Source organism: Terrapene carolina, unplaced genomic scaffold (genome assembly GCF_002925995.2).
Source record: "Terrapene carolina triunguis isolate 2854851 unplaced genomic scaffold, T_m_triunguis-2.0 Scaffold112, whole genome shotgun sequence".
Lineage (NCBI taxonomy): Eukaryota > Metazoa > Chordata > Testudines > Emydidae > Terrapene > Terrapene triunguis.
In genome coordinates, this window is record NW_020664463.1 from 5,002,750 (window position 1) to 5,018,676 (window position 15,927).

Genomic DNA, 15,927 nt, shown 5'->3' on the forward strand with positions numbered 1-15,927 from the left:
TATATGTATATTATTAATGCATATGAAGTTACGAGAATTGTGTAGTATGGTTCTCACTAAAACATGCTGTAAATTGGGGGAATCAGTCAGATATTAGCTCACCAGGGGCAACAGCAAGGAAAGTAACCAACGCCCGGGCGGAGTGTCAAACAACCCATCAACCATTGTCTAGCAAGGGAGCTACAATGCAGTGACTCACCTGCATGAGGCAACACCTGGGGAATTGCTCAACCTTGCTCAAGAGGGAGGAAAGGACATGATAAAAGGAAGAGACATTTGCCATGCTCTTCCTCTCTCTTCCACCTACATCTACAGCCACCACACCAAGCGACTGAAGTGCTGATCAAAGGGGAGAGCCTGGCTGAAAAGCAACCAGCCAGCTTGTGGTGAGAAGCAGCTAAGTTTGTAAGGGCACTGAAAGTGTTAAGATCAGCATGTCTCTAGGCATCTGAAGAAAGGTTATGCCCAAATAAATCTGTTAGTCTTTAAGGTACCACCGGACTCCTCATTGTTTTTGAAGATCAGTTTAGAATGCATTTTGCTTTTATTTCATTTGACCAAATCTGACTTGTTATGTTTTGACTTATAATCACTTAAAATCTGTTTGTCTATTCTACCTGAAGCAGTGTGTTTGGTTTGAAGACTGTCAGAGTCTCCCCTGGGGATAATAAGCCTGATACATATCAATTTTTTTGTTAAATTGATGAACTTATATAAGCTTGCAGCATCCAGTGGGCATAACTGGACACTGCAAGACGGAGGTTCCTAGGGTTGTGTCTGGGACCAGAGATATTGGCTAGTGTCATTCGGTTGCAAGTAGCTGGGAGCAGCTTACATGCCAGAGGCTGTGTGTGAACAGCCCAGGAGGGGGGTTTTCACAGCAGAGCAGGGTAAGGCTGGCTCCCAGAGTGAAGGATTGAAGTGACCTAGCAGATCACTGGTCCAGACAACACCAGAGGGGAACGTCACAATTATATATTCAGTTAATTACTCAATTAAACTAAAATGTGTGACACAGAATTTTTTTTAATAATCTAGATTAGAGAGAATTTTGAGCATGCTCCAAACCATAACTAAGCAAAAGGACTTTCTTGCAACATTTGATGTATTTCAAACTCCAACAGACTGAACCAGTTCGCATACGTTCACTCTGCCATTTTTGTACTAGTGCTTTTGAAATTTAATTTGACATCTTGACGCATTTGTTGCTTGTTTCACTACAGCTGGAATTCCAGCCCTGGTTTATTTTTGTGCTTTGGTAGACAGAACTTGCTTAAAATAGGGAAGCAAAATCTGTGGGGGTCGAGGAGCTTGTAGGATGATTCGAATGTGTGGGTTTTTTCTCTTTTTCGTAAACATCTTGGAAATTTCACATGAAGATATGTATTAATAGTCATAGGTCATTACAGCTGCTTTTCTTACACATTTAAAAGTCAAGAAATGCCAAAGTGAAGGCTGCATTATCTATTGGAGTAAGTTCCTCTCTTCCATGGCTATTTTCAGAGGGGCCTTGATAATAACAATTAAGGGCGATGTTATGGACTCACGCTTTGGCATAGACCTGGCCACTCAGCTACTGGCCCTCTGCATAGGAAGCGTGGACAGGTGAACAGGGGCATGGCTGGAGCATGTCTCCATGTTGGCAATTCTCAGCTGCCAGAACAGCCACCTGGGAACCATGGGTATCTGGGCTTAAGCTAGAGCAGCCTTCTGGGTTTTCTAACATACACTGGGCATCAAACTGGTGTAAAGCCACATTTCCACCTGCTCCATCTCCCACCTCCTGTGCTGAGCATAGTTCTGCCAAACCCAAGATTCAGGTCCTAAATTTTACTCTGTCTGATAAGAACACCACAGTTCAGCCAGCTTCTCAGTTGCTGCAAAGCAGCATAACTCCATTGACCTCAGTGGGACTACTCTGATTTACACCAGCAAAGCAGCTGTGCTGTAAAGAAAGATCTGTGGACAGTCTTTAGTTTCTGAGCTCTGTTCCCGGGTATACCTCCCGAGGCCTAGCTGCAAGTATAAGGGCACCTTTCTATTTCTTAGCTTGCCTGTTTTTATGATAGTGAAGAAATATTATCACACAGGAGATTGCAGCCCCACAGAAAATGGGGGACAGAAAGGAGGAGCTACGAATATCGATGTTATCTCAAAGAGCAATGACTGTTTTGCAGATTCCTCTGATGTGTAGAAAGAAACCTATCTTTAGAAAAGAAGCATAAGTCCACCTTGTACTAATCAAGGTGTGATCATGTGCGGTGTTGAGCACTCTAGCCACAATCCAGCAAAGCTCTTAGGTGTACGCTTCACTGTCAGGGTGTGAGTAGCCCCACTGAACTCGATGGGGCTGTTTATGCAATGGTGGAGTGGTGTTTAAAAAACCAAAAGTGAGTAAACGCTTCAACTAAACCCCATACAGCCCAAAGGGGAAGTGGGTAAACTCTGTCTATCTGTGACTGCACTACTATATTCATGTACTTTAAAGTTGTGAACGTGCTTAAGTGCTTTTGCTGGATCTGGGCCAGACCTGCCACCACTTTGGAAGATCAAATTTTGAGAGACTTGGTCTGAGTCTAATCTAATTTACACCAAGGTAACTTCAGTGGAATTACACTTGATTTAAATCAGTGTAGGAAAGAACATTATTGGCTTCAGCACATCAGAATATTGTGCAATCCGTACCCTCCTGTACAGTCAGGAAATGAAAGGGGTAATAAAAACTGATGGAAAATGGAAGAGAGCAACAAGAGTGGCTTAGGGTTACGCTGACCAAGTGAACTTTGTGACACCTGAAAACAAGCAGAATATGTGTAATGTAAACACATTCATGCTGTTAAGAATTAGAGAAGAAAACCATGTTTTACATTATGAAGTGTAACTATTACAGCTTTTTATTTGGCTTTGTGGGGGGAGTTCTACCAGAGTGACTCAAGCATCCATTATTGTGGGAACTATTTTTGGATCATGGTCTCAGGAACTGCATTTGTTTTTAAAACTTCCTGGCAGACATATCACATGGCAATCAGAACATGTAAACTTCTAAATGTTCGGATTTGGTCTTGGATCTCCACGTCTGACCCAAACCCCACGCCAAGCCTGACCTAGTGCTTTATCTTCAGCAAAACAGACCCTACTGCGAAAGGTAAGATAAGAGTGTGCAAACAGTGCTCTTGTTTTGTCAAAAATACTTTATTAATATATAAACAAAACATCGTGCCGCATACATTCACTGATCAGCAGGAATCAACATATTTTAATTTATCACCCCAAAAAGTAAAATGAATTGCATGTAGACCAAGCTCAGTTCAAGCCACTATGTTCAGATTCATGTACCAGGGCCTGAGATGCTGCTCATTTGCAGAGCGTAAATCAGGACTAACTCGAGAGAGGTCAATGCAATTGCACCAATGTAAGCGTGGGGAGAATGAGGCCCACTGATTTTGAATCCCTGAAAGTTCAAGGGTGGTTGAATCTGGGATTTTGATTCAGGCCCATCTCTAATGTTGACATAGTTTGTGCTAATGTAGTTTATATTCCAACACACAAAACAGCCTGTTTTCTTCTATCTGATTGTAGCCTGAAGTCAAACGTCCCTTTATAAAAGAATCCCGAAGTCTGAACGTGTTGGTTTAATTCTGTGAGCAGCAAAACTGGGGCAATTCTTCTGCCCAGGACCAAAATTTGAGGAGCTCTCACACAGGTGACCAGCATGCGTGCCATGTCATGGGTGCTTCCTGTGCTTTTGTTTACAGCCAGACTGGTGGGGGCATTGGCGGAAGCACAGGACCAAAGGCTCTTTGGGGCTGGTCTACACTGGGGGGAGGGGGAAATCGATCTAAGATACGCAACTTCAGCTACGTGAATAGCATAGCTGAAGTCAAAGTATCTTAGATCAACTTACCTGGGGTCCACATGGCACGGGATCGACGTCCGCAGCTCCCCCGTCGACTCCGCTACCGCCGCTCACTCCGGTGGAGTTCCGGAGTCGACGGGGAGCGCGTTCGGGGATCGATATCGCGTCTTAACGTTGTGGGGATGTATAGCTCCCCAATTGTTAGCCATGGTTACGGCACACTGTTTCCATTGGCAGCGAGGCAGGAGCTGTTTACACCCCCACGTCTGTGTTTGGGAAAACCTTTTGGCTGATTTGATTGTACCCTCGCAGCTGGTGTTCACGCGCACAAGAAATGGGTTTGCTATCTTGTGTAATTGTACACTGCATGTTTTTTTCATGCACAAGAATGTAACCACTAAGAAGAGTTGTAAACAAAGTAAGGAGAGAAATAAAAACCCCAGGAAAAGTTTTCCTGGAGGCTCTTTGGCTTGAAGCTTGTGAAGCTCTCTAGCTACCACAAACCTGGTGTTCTATTTCCTTTCCTGTGTCGTCACCACAAACGTGACGCGATATATCGATCCCCGATAAATCGATCGCTACCCATTATTTCTCCCATGTAGGGGAAACAGAAAGAGCTCATTTTTAGACGTGTTGAGCTTCCTTCCATTTTCTATAAACTATAGCCCAAGGTATGGAGAAGATTATTCCAATCCAGCCATGGCTCTCACGCTCCTCGAGCTGGGCATAGAGCCTGGGGAGAGTAGGCTTTAACCCTAAAATAGAGTGAGACTTAGTCTACAATACAAAGTTTTGCCAGCATAGCTATGGTGGCTCAGAAGACACCTGCTGTAGATGTGAGTACTCCAACAGAAGAATGCTGCTCCTGGCTTAGCTAATGTGGTTCGGGGAGGTGGTATAGCTATGCCAGTAGAAGAACTCCTGTCAGCCTACGCTGCATCTCCATTAGGGGGCTCTGTCAGCAAAGGCTCTGGAGTGTAGACAATCCCTAAGCATGTGACACAACATGCTGCAACAGCGGTGACAAATTACCCCAATTGTTCTTATTAGTGATATTCATTCCCTTTGAAAAGTCACAGAGCAGTCTTTGTCAGGGGGACATCACACTTCACGTAGTGATGCTTTTTTAAAGAGATATTTTAGTAATAAATGATAGGCGCATTTGTTATTAAGGCTCTCTCTTCTCTGGCATGTCACCGAAGCTCTATTTGAGAGCTTTTAGCACTTTATTTAATGGCCTTTTTTGGCACTTTATTGGGGGATGACGAATATATATACTGCAGTCTTTCAATTATTACAAACTTACATTGATAACGTTCTAAAAAATTTTTTTTTTAAATCAAAGAAATGTAACTCCAGTATCTGCCACCTCATTGCACAGGATCAGAATAATTACACTAATGATGAGAAAAGGTTTGATTCAATACTGAAAGGTACTTTAAAACTAATACAGTATAGTCTCTCTTCTGCAATCTATTTTGACTGGTTAATGTTTGAGCCAAATCCTGAAGTTGTTATGAAGTGTTTGATGACTGAGGGACCAACCCTACAACCTTTATTCATGTTAGTAATCCTCATTCATATGAGTGTGCCTATTGAACTCAGGAAGAACAATTGAGTATATAAGGATTATATGATTTAATAAGGATTACAGGATCAGACCCAGGGCTAGAACTTGTATAGATCGGGTTGAAAAACAGGAAAGAGTTGTTGTGCATTTTTTTATTTTAAATTTCCCACCTGTTTTTAAATTAAAATTTTAAAATTGGAAACATTTCAACCAGCCTTACAATTGTTTAAAAAACACAAAAATAAAATTATCATTTTTCCTGCTTTTTCGGGGGGAGGTGAGGGGTTAAAACTTGAAAATTTTTCATTGCAATTCCAAAAAGCTGTAGACGTCAGTATTTGGCCCTATGCTGTACTTGTAAAACCTCCACATGAGCATTCAGAGTTAGAAAATGCCTGTGTCCTTTTCACAGACATGTTTCTTCATTTGCCTCCAAAGCTTTTGCACAAGGAAAAGTTTCATTTTTACTGCCACTAGTTGATCCCTTCCTGGATGATACTTCTGTACTTTTCAAATCTATCAGCTCATTGCTCTCTGGTCGGAATCGTTTTATTATTAAAATGAAGAGCGTTATATATAAGAAACAACATCCTGCCCTCAGTCCTGCAATGAGTCCAAGATAGACATTTCTAGAAAAAAAAATGAAAACGTGAATGTTTCTATCATTGATACTTGAGACAAAGTCAGCGTCCAAACACCCCCCTAAAGACAGAACGGGGGGGGGGGAGGGTAATGCTGGGAAACTGTTCAAAGACAATGGGTATCTTGTATGAGAAAAGGGAATTTATCTAATATGTAAGTGTAAAGCGTGAGGTTACACCATTATGTTTATTTTCTGAGTAACTTGTATGTGTTTGCGTCCCCTTACTATTTCATCTTTGAATCTGTGGTTTTTCTATTAAAGAAATCTTTTGTTTATTTTTTACCTCAACCAGGTCTCTGTTGAACAAGCTGTGTGGAGGCCAAAGAAAGCTGGTATCTGGGGGAGGAGGTGGTGGTCATACTTGGGAGTGATGAACCAGAGGGGAAAAATCCAAGTGTTTGATAGTTAAGAACTTCTGGAGACAGATTTGGGAAGACTTGGGACCAGAAGGGCTATTGGGGTCACCCTGCAAGGAATAACTAGGCAGGTGGAAGCCAGGGTGAGACCTTATTCTTGTGGTCTGGTTACCGGTTTCAGGGCTCTGAGCTATAGCAGCAGAGCATTAAGGTACCTATGGTTACATAACAGGTAGTCACAGAACCTCTTACAGGTCTGGGTGATCCCTAAAATGTCAATACTTACCAGGTCTTACTGGAATTTGAGTGTAAGATGTAAAATATGCATTTATGAAAAACTGCTGAGACACTCTGAATCCTGCTAAATCACAAACACAACACTAAGGGCTAGGATCTGGGATGTGTTAGGACTCCTCTTCCGCACAATTCAGGTGGTGCAAAGAGGCCATAAACTAACTGATAATTTCCGTCAGAGAAAGGGCTCCCTGCTGGGGGTTAAGGTGCTGCATTTGGCACCCTCCAACCAGCCTGGGGAGTATGTCGGGGCAGGGAGAGGGTGTAACAGAGCAGAGCTCTATCTGCAATGCCAATCCTCTACTGATGCAGGGTTGTTAATAGATCATACATCAATCACACATCTTAGTTCTGCTAGGCCTATCTTCTATTGATATAGGGTCCATCAGTGGCACAACTTAGAGCCACCTGGCATGGGGACTGCAGGCAGCACTGTGATGCTCCCCTTTCTCCTGGACTGAGTGCATTTTTGGCACAGGACAGAATCAACCTGAAAACACCCGCTTGGTTCTTCAGTCCTGTTTTTTATATCTGAGCCACTTCACAGCTGCACTAAAAAGCCAAGTTAGAAAAGAACGGTTTATCCAGGGAGCGTTTACTCTACTTGTATAGAAACAGCCACCTGAGAAAAGTGTTAGCCGTTTAACCAGTCCAAGGCACAGTTGGGTGGTAGAGAAAACCCTAAACTAAATTGTGTGTGATAGACACTCATTTGTCCAACCCCTAACACACAAAGCACTCCACTGAACTCAATTTCCCATTGCCATAATATCAGTGTTCCTCGGTGCTCTAAGGATTAAATTAACAACTATTACAAATGCAACCTTTGGTAATACGACCTTTAGGAATAAAGAAGAGACCTTCTGCAATTTCATATGTTAAAGCTAATCAAAAGAACGTTGTTCCTAAGACCTAGCCAAAGTTTAGATGCTTTGAGATTGTCCAATCAATTTTGTGACTTTCTTTTTCCCCCCTGAGAAATAGCGCTGTTTGGAAAATGGTTTTTGTTCTGAAGAAAGTTTTGACTTTTCATCAAAAAAGTAAAATTCAAAAACTAGAAGTTGAGGTTTTCAGCCAAAACCCAAAATATATTTGGCTAAAAACTGATAGGAACAGCCCAACATATAGTTTGGGGCTGAAAACATTTATTTTGTAATGGTTTGTTTTCTGACACAAATTTGAAAATTTTCAAAGATGGTACAAATGATTTTCATGAACATTTTTGTTTAATCAAAAACCCAGTTGTCCATTCCCCCTCCCCCCAAAAAACAAATCAACAAAAAAATTAGTATAACTAGTAGAAAACTTAGTCTAAACTCTGAAGCTGCAGCTGATTGAAGAACAGGAGACAGGAGCTATTCTGAATACTCTAAAGTCAACACTGCTTGGTAAGCCAAATTCTTTTCCCTGTTGTTTTTAGCCTTTATTCTTAATTTCATCTCACCTGAATGCTTTCGTGTCATACACTCTGCAAGACCCTGATCCTCCACACCGCTTTGTTCCCCATTTCAAGCAGGTCTGATCTATCAAAGCTCCAAAATAAATAGGAGCCGGAAGTCCACCTGCAATGAAAATACATAGTAGAATGAGCGTAACATTATAACAGTAACAGAGCTTAGTTCATAGTGGAGGAAGGATCCCCTTAACAAATGGTTAGAGCAGGAGCATGTAAACTCAGGTCTCCTGGATTCTGTTCCCACCTCTGCTAGCTGCATGACCTTAGGCAAGTTGAGCAGCCGCCATGTTTGCCCAGCTGTAAAATGGTGATTTCCTACTTCCCAGCCTTGTTATCAACTGAATTAATGCAACGTAAACTGGTTTGAATTCCTTGGATGGAGGGTTCTGTAGACTGGACAAGCATTATTATTACTCCCAAATAAGAAAAGAAAGTTAATGATTCCAATGATTCCACTTTTTCAGTTTTTTGCCTCTCTCAAAAAAAAGTTTAAAGGTCCTCTTCTTCACATTCTCTTGAGCATCAGTCTGTTCCTGGTTTTCATTTGTGTGTCACAATTCACCACAACCCATGTACATCACTGTATCCATTAAAGCAGAGTAATTAAAATAGATCAGTGCTAGAGCTCAGTTCAGCAAAACACTTAAGTACGTACTTAACTTTAAGCATGTGCTTAAGTCTCATTGGATATGCCTACACTGCGAAGAAAAACCCATGGTACTGTGTCTCAGAGCCCAGACCAATTGACTTGGTGCATGGGTTTGTGACTGAGAGGCTAAAAACAGTAGTGTAGACATTCCGGCTTGGGCTAGAGCCCAGGTTCCAAGACCCTCCCCTCTCACCAGGTTTCAGAGCCCAGGCTTCAACCCAAGTGGGAATGTCTACACTGCAATTTTTAGCCCTGCAGGCCAAGCCCCAATTGACTTCCGTTCTGAGACTCGGCATTGTGGGGTTTTTTTGCAGTGTAGCCATATCCATTGACTTCAGGCGCTTATGCGTGTGCTTTGCTGAACTGGGGCCTAAACCATTTCTTGACTGACTGCCAAACACTTCCATTTTCAAAACAAAAATCAATCACAATTTACAATGATCTGCGTTCGGCTTTGTAAGGGAAAAATCTTTTAAAAAAATATGAAAATAGCCCAGTGAGAGCTCATTCGGAAATGGGTTCCTGCAACGGTCAGATAAGGCAGGGATGGGAGCAGAGGGAGATCCTTGTGACAGTAACGGGGAGGAGGAGGTAGACAGAGCACATGGAAGCTGTGGGGACGTGGTTGTAGGGGAGAGAGTACTTGGAGATGCAGCCCTAAAGGAGCTGGGTAATCTTATCCCATTTTAAAGTCTGAAACACCAAATCATAATCCCCAGGTGCCTGCCTACATGAATAAAACAAAAAACTGCTGCAGTTCAATCCCCCTCCTTTTCCCTGACTCTCATTACATAGATTGTTTAAACAGACAAATATATTACATCAGCATGTGCTAGGACATACTATGAAGCATATTGAGGTGGGACATATTCAATACGCTCTACAAATTTAACAAAATCAAATTTTTGGAAGGGTTTGGGGGTTTGTTTGTTTTTTTGGTTCTGACATAGAACAAGTCCATATGGACCTAAGATGACTTGGTGTACTTTATTGTGTTCTATTTAAATCCTAAGAGGAATAAGGATGAACAAAAACCAAAACAACAAAATGTTTTACCTAGTATCCTTCCACACAAAGCGTCAATGCCAACAGCAAATGATTTCAAGTCTGGTGAAACAGATCTAAAAAGTAGGAGGACAAGATCACATTAATTTTATATTCATGGGAAGAGCACTTACGATAATGCAGTTTTACAGCATCTACACTGTGCATGTCCACATATGCTCCATTGTAACGAGTGCCACACAACTTTATTTTATATACCATATTGCATACAAGCTGTAATGGAAAACACGCCTCAAAGGTTTCATTTAAGATGAGTGCAGAAGCAGCATTGATCTAAATAGGAGTAGGAGCAGGCTTTCAGACAATCAAGTGTATGGTGTAAAAATGTATGTGAAGCCATCATATGAGGAAAGAAAAGTAAACATTCTCTCACAATACTATTAAGGACCTGATCCAGCCAGACACTTAGACCTGAGTCCTCCCATTGAATTCAATGGGACGACTCATGTGGTTAAAGTTAACAGGTGTTACTGTCTCAGGGCCTGAGGCACAGCGAATGTATGAGGCATAGCAAGGGCATGGAGAGAGCATTTCAGATGGCACTTGAAAGGGGCTGGAAAGTTGCTGAGGCAGACACAGGAAGGCTATTTGAGACGACCGTAATTGTGGCGAACATCACAGCAGAAAGTGGTAAGATTGTGGGCTGGTACAAATTGGAAGAAATAGGGAAGGGAATAGACACAAAGCCTTTAATTCTAACAGGGCATGGAGCAATGAGTACAATGGTGTTGCATTCCAGCACAAGTGTAGAAATAAATGGGACCAATTCTCATTTACAGTTTTTGTAGTGGTATAAATGTCAGTTCGGGGCATGTGATTATTTTTACCGATAGTTATACTGTTGCACCCCTTGGTGCAGACATAATTATATTGGTATGAAAGTGCCTTATAGCAGTATAGCTTACTCCTTTTCCTCTATGGGACGCATCCACACTGGATGAGGAGGGTGTACCACTTTAACTATATTGGTGCAGTGGCCTTACGGTGGTGTTTACCCAAGCAGTGTAAGATGGCTTTAGTGTAACTGGGAGTTAGGCCCAAAGTTTAAGTATCAAGTCTTCTGCACTCAAAAGTATTAAATCTCACACCCTTTAAGGACCAGTTCCCTTACTCTCAAATGGTGAAAGGCCTGGATGCATGTGAGGAGACATGGGCTTCAATGTGCTCTTCAACATGCTAAATGAGGCTCTTGATTACATACTGCTGCCTTTTGCCTTCCTTTTGCTGCTAGGCAGGAGTAATTTAATGACTGTGTAGCATGCAAATGACTGGGTCCTGCTGTACTCCCTGTCCTGCCAATAACTTTTTATCCTAGCTTATACATGCAACACTCTGCACAGGAACATTTCCATAAAAGATGTATTTTAACAGCGAGATAACTAACTCGATAACTAACTAGCTAGTCACAGTAACTCACAGGTAGGGGACCTCAGCTAGCTACTGTGACAGATATGGCAATTTCCTGTAATATCCTTGAAAAATATCTTCTTGCATTAGGCTTAAGTTTCTTTGGAGTCCATTGTATTAAATGCAAAGTTTATGTGTTGTGGTGGGATTTTATGTAACTTCTCTAATGGGGAGATGTGGCCAGTGTAAAAGTTGGAGACAGTTATGAGCTTCAAAGGACTATTTCAAACAATGTGGCAGACAAGAAGGAACTTTTAGGATAAACAAAGTTAAGAGAATTTCCTAGGAAATCCCTGGGGGAAGGTGAATGCAAATTCTCACCTCCAGACACAACCTTTTGAAACTATGCCTCAAGGAGAGAACCACTGTCTGCTGCTCACATGTTACGTGAGGACAAGATCAAAGGCCCAAGCTGTATAAAAGGAAGGTGGTGCTTGTTCTGAGCTAAAGCTGTTATTAACTTGTAACCACACAAAAATGCCTTGGTGGGATTTGAAGAACTGACCACCTACCAGAGCCCTTGTTGGAGTTGGGGGTGATCTCTAGTAAGCTGATTAGCATGTAGGTTTTTTTTTTATTGTTTTAAATATGTTTTCTCTGTAATGCTTTCACCTTAAGAATAAATATGCTTGCTTAGAAAGAGTTGTGTGGCAACGTATAACTGTAGGCAATTACAACTGTTGATAACCTCTGAGGAGAAAGCAAAACACAAATGCAGGCCTGTTTAGGCAGTCTGGCTTGCTGAGGAACTCAGTTTAGGCAGGGAACTGTGAAGTCTGGAAGAATTCCAGTCAGATAGGAGAGAGACATGGGTTTCTGCCCAAGATAGGCTCCCAGCTCCTCAGCTGTCACCTATCTGGACCATGCTGGGGGAATACAGGTGCAGTTGCCGTGAACTGTCACAGCTACATCAAGGGAAAACCTACCTGTGCCTCAACTCCACTAGGTTTTTACAGTGAAATAATTAGTTTGAGTTAGCTATCTCAGTGTAAAAACATACCTTTTTAGGCAGTGACATCATAGCCAATCCATCAGGTGAATTAAAGCAAGTCAACAGACAATAGAAGGCAGTTTCAAACTGGTTCCTAAAATGAATGGGGAGCCAGTGGAATACATCATAATTGCAGCAGTTTAGCTGTAACAGATTCTAATCCACACAGGTGGTGAGAACTGTGGCATTTAAAATCACCACAAATGAAGCAGCAATAAGTGGTGCTGTGCACCAATAATTTAAGATTATAATCTATGTTTATGAATGAACAGAAACAGACTTTGGTAAGTAAGGCAAACAGTTTTAGTTTTACTTTTATGTTTAAAGAGCACTGGTATTTGAGTTTTTGTTTTTTGTACCAGTCAATTTTCATTGGTGCTGAAACTATTCATTTTGTTCCAACTTGAGATAAAATAGGAGATATGATATTTCAGGGTGTGTATTGAAGTAATTCAAGTATTCTGAAAACCACACCTATAACTGTAAAAGAGCAATACAGACCAGAGATTCTAATCTCAGATGCACAGCACTTTGCCTTGTGTAAGCCACTTTATAAAGGTGAGTTCTTTCTCAGAAAGAAGTAGGTATTATATCCATTTTACAAATGGGTTAACTTGGGTACAGAAAAATTAAGTGACTTTGCTAAGGTCATGCACAGAGTCAGAAAAAGAATCCATTGCTTTGACTACTGACTAATACTCCCTTCCTTTTCCCCACCCTCCCCGTCCCCGGCCATAATTAAGTGGAGAAGGTTGTCAGAACAAGGCCTACCCAATCCATCACATAAGTCCCAAATAGAGTTGAAGTGAGACAAATGATGGCTTGGCCTTTTGCTGGCCCTTTGCACAGGAGTTGATTTTGTAGGAAGTGCAGAAACACCCACTGCCTCTTTGAGATTAGAATTTCATTCTTCAAAGCAGAAATGAAGTGACAGAATGGTACATTAATACTTTGTTTCTGTTTGCCCCAAACTTTATGGTCAAGGTAAAGTATTTTACCTAAACATAATCATGTATGTAGGAGTGCCTCCTAAAGCTAAAATAAGTGCACATGTGCTCAGTAATGCCAAAAAATAGGGAAATGTTTTAGTACAGCTTTCTCTTTGGCACTGTCCCAGAACTGCAGAGAAATTTCCACTCTCAAGCCCTTCAGCTTGCACACAGCTGCAGTTGTGAAACACCTGAAAGAGAAAGATAAGATGACTCACTTACTTCATGAGTACTCATAGATTTCCAAGCATCTAGACTTTTGATGGTAGTTAAGAATACAGTGTATTTCATATGGGAATAGAGGACCCCTAAATGCTTTGCAGACTGCGGGCCAGCTTACCCTGTATGTGTCTGCTGCTTTGCATTGCTCCAGTGACACAAACCAGCTGTGAATCCAGTTTAGGCATCCATGCTATTACTGTACTGGGGTATGAACTTCTGTGTTTAGATTAAAGATGGGTTAAAGTTAAAGTTCAAGGTTGTTCATATATAAGATTTGGGGGCCATCTAAAGTACATAAATAAGTATAGATTACTAAGGGCCTAAATATTCAAATGTGGGTACCTAAATCTATGTTTAGGGACCTAAATAAAATTGGCCTGTGTGGTGAGGTAACAGGTTTCACTCAGCACTAGGGAGCATCCTCCTGGCTGTTTAGGGATTAGCTCCTTCCAGGTCTGATATCTCTTTCCTCACACCATGGCCCTTCCCTCTCTTTCTGGGACTCAGGGTACTCCCTCCAGCCAGGTCACTATAGTCTTCCTCTTGCTGGGTATCAAAGTCCCCCCTAGCAAACTGTCCCATGAAGTCTTTGTCTCCACTGCCCAGTCTAAGCCACTTTGCTCAGTGGCTGGTAGGGGAACCCAGGCCCACCCAATACTCCAGGCTCCAGTCCCGAGACCTATGTCCAGCGACCAGGGCCGGCTCCAGGCACCAGCGCAGCAAGTAGGTGCCTGGGGCAGCCAACGGAGAGGGGCGGCACGTCCGGCTCTTCGGCGGCGAGTCCCTCAGTCCCTCTCAGAGGATAGGACTTGCTGCCGAATTGCCGCTGAAGAATGAAGCCGATCGCGGCTTTTTTTTTTTTTTTTTTTTCTGCTTGGGGCAGCAAAAACGCTGGAGCCAGCCCTGAGTGCTCCACTGGCCCGCAGACCCTGTGGCCCAGTCGCCGTGGCCCCATGGCCACCTTCCTACTTTTATCTTCTGGCCTGTCCCCTGGCTGGGTTTATCAATCCAAATTCCTTCCTCCCAGGGAGTGTCAGCAGATTACATAACACACTCCCTTCTCCCAGGCAGTGACTACAGATTCTGGCCTTTACCAGCCCCAGCTATTCCTTCTCAGCTAGACTAACTTTTCAATCCCTGGTTCTTCCCCGGGTGCAGCCTATCAGGTTAATGGACCTCACTTAACTTACTCTACCTTGAGCGGGGTGGACACCCAATTATAGGTGGCCATTGAAGTCAGTAGAAGTTATGGGTGTTCAACACCTCTGAAACCCAGCACTCTTATTTAGGTGCCTAGGAATACGGATTTAGATGCCACCACGTTGGAAAGTATTGGCTTATATTTTATAATTGTCAGGTGATGTCCTAGAAACCCTGTTGAGTTTATCACAGATTAGATTTGAAAGTTTTCTTCTCACATTCACCACTTCCCAGAACAACTTACCAGATGAGATTTGCAGAGCAATACGGGGATAATTTCAATGGCGATGCTGAGCTAAATTTCCTGCACTGCTTTGATAATCCTAGCCATACGTTTTATTTCAAGCACCTAACCTTACATTGCTTATTTCACAACGATGTTGACCATACTCATAATAGGTAGGACTGTGATCTGAGTTTGTGATCTGAGTCAACTGATGGATAACTTGGGTTTAATTGGCAAGCTCCTTTGTAAATGCTAATATAGACATGCAATTTTTCCAAGATGTAAACTTCATTATTCACCTGAGGCAATATATGCCAACTGTACCAGTGTGATGTAAAAGGGCCTTCTTACTTGAAATTTGCACAGGTTTATCTCAAATTGCTTTTAAACTGATACAAACACTTGTGTAGACACTCTTATTTCAGTTTTGTGCAGGGGTGAAAGTAGAAATAGGGACTTACCGGTACGGGGCTGGGTTGGGGCTGGCTCTGGCCCCCCGGAAGGGGTGGGGCTTCAGGCAGAAGGGGCAGGGATGTGGGGGTCAGAGCCAGCCCTGGCCCGCCCTGTGCCGGTAAGTGCCCTCCCCCTTCCCACCGGGGTAGCAGCGGCAGCCGGGGGCTCCGACAGCAGTTTAAAGGGCCCCGGGCTCAGCCGCTGCTACCGCCCCGGACCCTTTAAACCGCTGCCGGAGCCCCCGGCTGCCACTGCTACCCCAGGGCTCCGGCAGCAGGGCTCCGGCGGCTATTTAAAGGGCTGGGGCCGTAGAGGCAGCGGGAGCCCCGAGCCCTTTAAATATCCCCCGGAGCCTCGCTATTACTCCAGGGCTCTGGGGGCTATTTAAAGGGCCAAGGACTCCCCTGCTTCTACCACCCCGACCCTTTAAATAGCCGCCGGAGCCCTGGGGTACGTATCTTTTTGTACCCAATTTAATTGAACAGATTTAGAATCACACCTTACCTTCCCCTAAGTGCAAATGAATATCAGACCCTAAACTAGGATCTTT

At 42.8% G+C, this 15,927-nt stretch overlaps 1 protein-coding gene across 1 annotated transcript in view; it reads right to left on the reverse strand.

Moving 5' to 3' along the window:
• Positions 1-5,627: 5,627 nt before the first annotated feature.
• LOC112108935 (solute carrier organic anion transporter family member 1C1-like) overlaps positions 5,628-15,927 on the reverse strand; it is a 42,187-nt gene continuing 31,887 nt past the window's right edge. The window contains exons 12-15 of the mRNA XM_024203250.3: positions 13,286-13,467; positions 9,881-9,945; positions 8,164-8,281; positions 5,628-6,055 (exon numbers count right to left, since the gene is read on the reverse strand). Coding sequence (XP_024059018.2) covers positions 5,833-6,055; positions 8,164-8,281; positions 9,881-9,945; positions 13,286-13,467 — 588 coding nt within the window. The 3' untranslated portion in view covers positions 5,628-5,832. The remainder of the gene's footprint in view (positions 6,056-8,163; positions 8,282-9,880; positions 9,946-13,285; positions 13,468-15,927) is intronic.